The 6,000-nt window shown below is 37.6% G+C and overlaps 1 protein-coding gene across 1 annotated transcript in view; it reads right to left on the bottom strand.

Annotated features, from left to right (window-relative positions):
• Positions 1-1,024: 1,024 nt before the first annotated feature.
• Positions 1,025-6,000, bottom strand: part of LOC131437533 (sodium-dependent nutrient amino acid transporter 1-like) — a 28,405-nt gene continuing 23,429 nt past the window's right edge. Inside the window, exons 4-5 of the mRNA XM_058606940.1 lie at positions 1,456-2,084; positions 1,025-1,386 (exon numbers count right to left, since the gene is read on the bottom strand). Of these exons, the coding sequence (XP_058462923.1) occupies positions 1,136-1,386; positions 1,456-2,084 (880 nt within the window). The 3' untranslated portion in view covers positions 1,025-1,135. The remainder of the gene's footprint in view (positions 1,387-1,455; positions 2,085-6,000) is intronic.

The following is a 6,000-nucleotide window of genomic DNA, read 5'->3' as shown; positions in this document are numbered from 1 at the left end:
CTTCCAGGGTCGGGAATTGGGGATCGTTATTGCTAAAATCGGTTCGTTAGGCTAGTGACCATCATTAACTACAAAATAAAACAGTTTTGAGCAACATTTAGAAGAATTTTGCCGTTTTTTCATATCCACTATAGGGTCTTTCGTCTGCATACTTAAATTTGATAACTGATCTCAGCTGTTTGAACCTTGGTAGCTGAATTTTTCAGTAAAAATAGAGTTTCATCACAGGAGAACCTTGAGGTACCGCTGTCAAAGAAATGTTTATTTGTGCTGATATATCAGTAAAGGAAGAAAACTCGGTGGTTCGGCTGTTCAAAATGCGTCAAAAATGATAATAATACCGAACGAAGTTTAGTGAGTGAGTTGAAGAAAATCGGATTACCGGTCTCTGAGAAAATTGAGCGTATTTTTTAAAGTTTGTTGAAAATTTTACCTCGTTACTCCCGAACCGAATCTTTTAAAAGTGCACACACATACACACACAGATATTCTCCAATTTTACTATGGGTCTCCGAGGCTTCGTCCGAAAGTTTCCAGCAATTCTAATACCTTTTTATAGAGAAAGGCAAAAATGCCAGCACGATGAAACACATTGTGTGAGAAAGCCGTCGTGGACAGAATGTTACAACTTCTCGTAACTTTACTTTTGCCGGTTCGGATAGTAAATGGTAAAGTTTAAATGCAAGAAGTTTCCTACTTACTTAAATGACCCTTGTCACGTTCCACTTTTCCGCACTTTATCTTTCCTCTTCCTTGAGTACTATGACGCTATAAATTTCAAATTCTTTCTCCTCTCACAATCTCTGGTTAGTTTAAAATCGTTAAAAAAAAAGCCAAAATAGCACGAAAATTTTAGAATTTGTTGATATCAGTCACTCTTGCATTTCAAGTGCGCATCAAAACATCACTTCGGATTAACAAAACCAAACGAAATCATACTTTCGCCAGCTCTCGGTCTCTCTAGAATTCGTCATCGTCATCGAATGCACACGCCAGTCGATGAATGAAGATATTTTTAGACGACTAAATGCAACCGAAGCCATTTATCGTTTTATTTCTTTCTCCTCACTTTCTAAGCAAACGTCGAAATGAACTTATAAATAAAATCAACAACTTATGACATCCGACGGATTCGCTATTCTAATAGTTTCCTGTGGATGTACTTGGTTATGGTAAAATTCTCTACCGAGGAGGCAGCTTCGTGTTCACTCATGAAAGTGTTGTACTTGGACCTGATGGCAGCATCTTCTGGACCCCAAATGCTCATTGGGCTTAGAATATTCCTGAGCCTCTGGATGGGACTGGCAGCAGATGCTTTGTACCACGCGTATAGTCCCCATGCAGGAAGTTGCAGTACGGCTACCGTGTAAAGACACCATCCGAAAACTGTGAAGGAAATTAGATTGTAGCATCGTTTTAAGTTAGATTCAAATGTATTTCAATTATAGAACCTACCATTATATCCCGCCGGTAGTTCCTTCGGTACATAATGTACAATACTGAACAGTAAAATGACCAACACTACGATCGGTGTGACAACGCCCCAGCAAATTCGCCAAAACAAACCAGTCTTTTTCTCCAGCATGAACTCAATATCCTTGCAAACACGATCGACACCGTATATCCAGCCAAACGTCAGCAGCTCGAAAACTGCCAAAGTCAGCGTCACAAATGTGGCTCCATAGTAGTCTACCAGATCCAGAATGTACAATCCACCAGGAGTAAGATAGACCAGTCCGATGCAGAACCCAGCGAACGCAACGACCAGAACCACCTTCCAGCGTTTCCAATGCGGATTCTGGTCGTGGATGGCGGTGATCACGGACGTCACGATTCCGATTAGCGTTCCGATTCCCAGCAGGAACAGCATGAAGAAAAACAAAATCGAAAACAGCTGAGGTAGAAAGTCAAACTTGGCGATCGCATCCGGATATGTTTCGAATGTTAAACCGGGTCCACTTTTGACCACTTTTCGGATGTCCGGCTGTTCGGTCACGTGCGCCAGATGTCCGATTACGGCGAAGACGATGCAACCGGCGATCATCGAGGTAAACGTGTCGAGCCATGTGATGATGACGGCGTGTCTGCGGAGAAGATTGTAGTTCATTAGTTGTTTGTAAATTCATCTAAAACTACTACAGATTATCGATATACATAAGTTCAAGAAAACCAAAGCTCTGTTTCTTGAACAAATAAAATCAACTTTGAATTGGCACTGTTCTGCTAATTTGTTACAAAAATCAATTTTTACTTATAGTACTATTTAAAGCATGAGATGTTTGAATGAATGAGTGATGATGCATATGATTTTTTTTGAAAATTGCTTATTTTTCCAACTTTTCCTACTTAATTTTTCACCGTATAATGAACAAACCAGATCGAAACGGGCTGTTCTCGACGATCACGAGTTCTGAACTGAATAGATCGGTTAACAACGTGCTCTAAGTGTTTTCGGAAGGTACGGATACGGCGAAATGCAGATGGAAAACAAAACGTGGTCAGCAACCCATCGATCATCCATTCGAAATTGGACGGCTATCATTGGCTGGGCATGTCACTAGAGCTTTGTGAGGAAGGTAGATCGATCAAATGGAGGAAGACTTCAGAAGTATTGGTGCCTGAGTTGGCTATCGAGGAACGGCAGTTGACTGAGTTATTTGGTGACGCAAAACCCAATAGAACAATTGATTTTACTAGCCTAGCCTAACAAAATTTCAAGGAATTTTCGTATTTTTCGCATAAGCCTACACTCTAAAAAATTTTTAATTTTACAGGTGACTTAATCCCTCATACGATGTAATTCATGAAGACCTAAATTGTCAAATGACGGAAAATTTTATTTGTAATGACTTGATGTTAGATGAGCTCGAATTTTACTGGTTTCGACTGTAACTTGCATTCTGCTAGCAGGTTCGACTGTATAAATTTAAATGCACCTTTTAGCAGCCAAGCAGATGCATGCTTCTGTGGCTCAGTCGATTAACAGACGTACCTGCGATCCAATGATTCTCGGTTCAAGTCGCGGGGGTTGCTAGTATTCTATTTTTTTAATTTCAATGAATTTCAGGTCATGGAGTCTTAGACACAATATTAAATGTTCTTCGACGTAAATTTGCGTGAACTGCGACGCTCCATTTATGTGCATCTAATAAGATGTAAAATCACAGGGTTTTTTTTAAGTGTGTAGAAGATGTATTACATTTCGAACAAATTTTTGACACCAAATGAGAAAATTCGATATCAGACGGTTTAATTTTTTTTAATCTAAGATGTAAGTCGGTACGCAACAGATTGAAGAAAGATAAAATCATACTTTACGAAAAATTTATTCCTGAGACGGAATTTGAACCTGCGACTTTCTCCTATGCGAGTGAATCGTTTTGACAATTGAGCTACTCTGGATGGCATGAAACACTAATAGCTGAAACACTAGTTAGCAACCCAATTGTGCTGAACATCGAACACGTTTATACATTGAACAGCCGTTGCAGGATATTTTTGTTGTGAATACGACTTACTTTACTATGGGGAGCCTTTTCAAAATTTATCCTCTGAGAGAGTGATAAGTTTTTGATTGTGAATATCTCTTGTTGTATGTAACGAATCAACATAATTTTTGCGACATGCCATCGGAAATACGATCACAATAAAATGATAAAATTTTCAGTTGTGTGACATAATCTCAAAAAATTCAAAATTAAACTTTTCTGAAATGTTTGGTATAAACGAGTATCAAAAAGGATAATTCATAATGCGCGTTTGCCTTTCTCGTATTTTGAAAGCTCATAGCTCAGTGATCTGTGGAAGGATTTATATGATCTAACTACCAATAGAATCGAGAATAGCAACATCATTGAAGTATTTCAATAGTACACTATTGAAAAACCTATCTCATTTGACCCATGTCAACACCAGCCAATCAGAACGCGTTCTGAGGAAGAGAACAAAATATCTACTGCTGTACAACAAATCGTTCGAAAAAAATGTTCCGAACAGTGCTTAGTATCGTAGTGAGTTCCACAATTTAGTCCTTCTGAAAGGCAGGAATGAATCCCGTACAGCATCCTGATAGTTTTTTTCAATGAAATGCAAATCCAAAATGAAATAATCGACATTTAAATTCTATATGCTGCTATTTCTATAGCCGTTAGGACCGCCCATTAGTGAAAAATCTACAAACGAAATCATGCAAAAAGAAACCTCTTAACAAAAATTTGATCAGTTTAGATTCTATCGCCATTGCGAGCAGATGTATTGTGTGTCGTTTGCAAAGCTAGTTTCGCTTCCGACAAAAGCGATTACGTCACAGCTGCTAGTCGTTTGCATCGGTGAAAAAACAACGAAAAGAGGACAACGGTGGGGAACATCACACAAAATCAGTCGTTCTAATGGCTCTAAATGTTTCCTAAAGAACTATTAGGATTTCTTCCTCGCAAATCGAAGGTAAATATCCTCAGTTTAGTGCAAATCTAGAACTGTTTGATTAGATTTGTGCACTTTTCGCTGTGTGAAATTCACAGTAATCGAGATCAAGTGAAGCTTTCTTTGTTTTTGTGAAAAATGCAAAAAAAGGGAATGCTTGCATAATTCATACAATTGATCAAGTAATTGATTTTCGGAAGTGTTAAGGAGTCATGTCAGTTGTTTTCGTATTCACGACATCCAGTTATGTCTCTGACATTACCCGCCCGCCTTTTTTTATGGAAGGTATTATTATACTCCAATATTTATTGAATATCTCTGTTCGATCCATTGACTCTGAGAGTGAGATGAAATTAGTTGTATTTGTTTATAATTTTCGCGTGGCTATAACAGCAGTATCGCTCGATTGTCGAACTATTTTATCCGTGATATTGCTTCTTGAAGTCGAACCAAAGATATTGTATCCGGTTTTATCACAATTCGTTGATTAAAAGTCGAGTAACCCGCATAATAACATGGCGACTCTGTTAATAAATTTGGTATAATAATCCTGTATAATAATTACTTTCTGTTCGAGTGCTTTCCAGGTTTGAGGCGTTTTTGCCTTTCTCATATAGAAAGATCATGCAACTAATGTGAAACCCGACTTTTGAATCGAGGGCCGGAGGGCCGAGTATCATATACTATTTGACTCAGTTCGTCGGGTACGCAAAATGTATGTGTGTGTGTATATGTGTGTGTATGTGCGTTTTTGTGTATGTGACGGTTTTTTGCACTAACTTTTCTCGGAGATGGTTGAACCGATTTTCACAAACTTAGGTTCAAATGAAAGGTCCTGTGGTCCCATAAGGAATTCTTAAATTTCATCCGAATCCGAAATATAGGGTAAAGTGTGTTAAAAATTCTATACCATCACTGAAAAGGGTGAAAAACCGTAAAAAAAATCTAAATCGACTGCAAATCTTCTCCAATTAATAGTTTTTATCAGTAGACGGTCAAACAAACCGATTTCGGTTATTCTTTCAAGAATCAAGAATTTTTTTCAAAGAATACCACAGTATTATATATGACAGTATGATTGATATGAGAAAGGCATCATTACACCACTAGGTGGATTAAAACAGGTTTTTCATATTTATTTTTCGTATTCCGAAACTTGGTCATTGTTTTGTACTATAAAAACCTGTTTGAATCCACCTATTGGTGGATTTCATTGAATTTTGTGAGAGCGAAAACTAGCATGAGATATTAAATAAAACAGTTTCGAGCAAAATTTAGTAGAATATTTCTTTGATTTTGCTTCTTCGCTTCAAATGATTTAAAATTTTAAGCACACTTCACCCTGAGCTTCCGGAACCGGGAATCGGATTTTAATAAAATCCAATAGCATTCTAGAAGACCCTATGACTTTCATTTGAATCTAAGATCGTGAAAATTGATTGGGTTTTATCTAAGAAAATGAAGTGAGATGCTTTTTGTAATCCGATTTCTTTTGCCATCAACCGATAAGGCGTTCAAATTATACGAATAAAACACTAGTTCAAAGGACTTTATTCTTTTTTGCATTGCCATTTTTAG

This window comes from Malaya genurostris, chromosome 3 (genome assembly GCF_030247185.1).
Source record: "Malaya genurostris strain Urasoe2022 chromosome 3, Malgen_1.1, whole genome shotgun sequence".
Classification (NCBI taxonomy): domain Eukaryota; kingdom Metazoa; phylum Arthropoda; class Insecta; order Diptera; family Culicidae; genus Malaya; species Malaya genurostris.
Note: the sequence above shows the minus strand (reverse complement) of the source record. Positions and strands in the feature narration are given on the sequence as shown.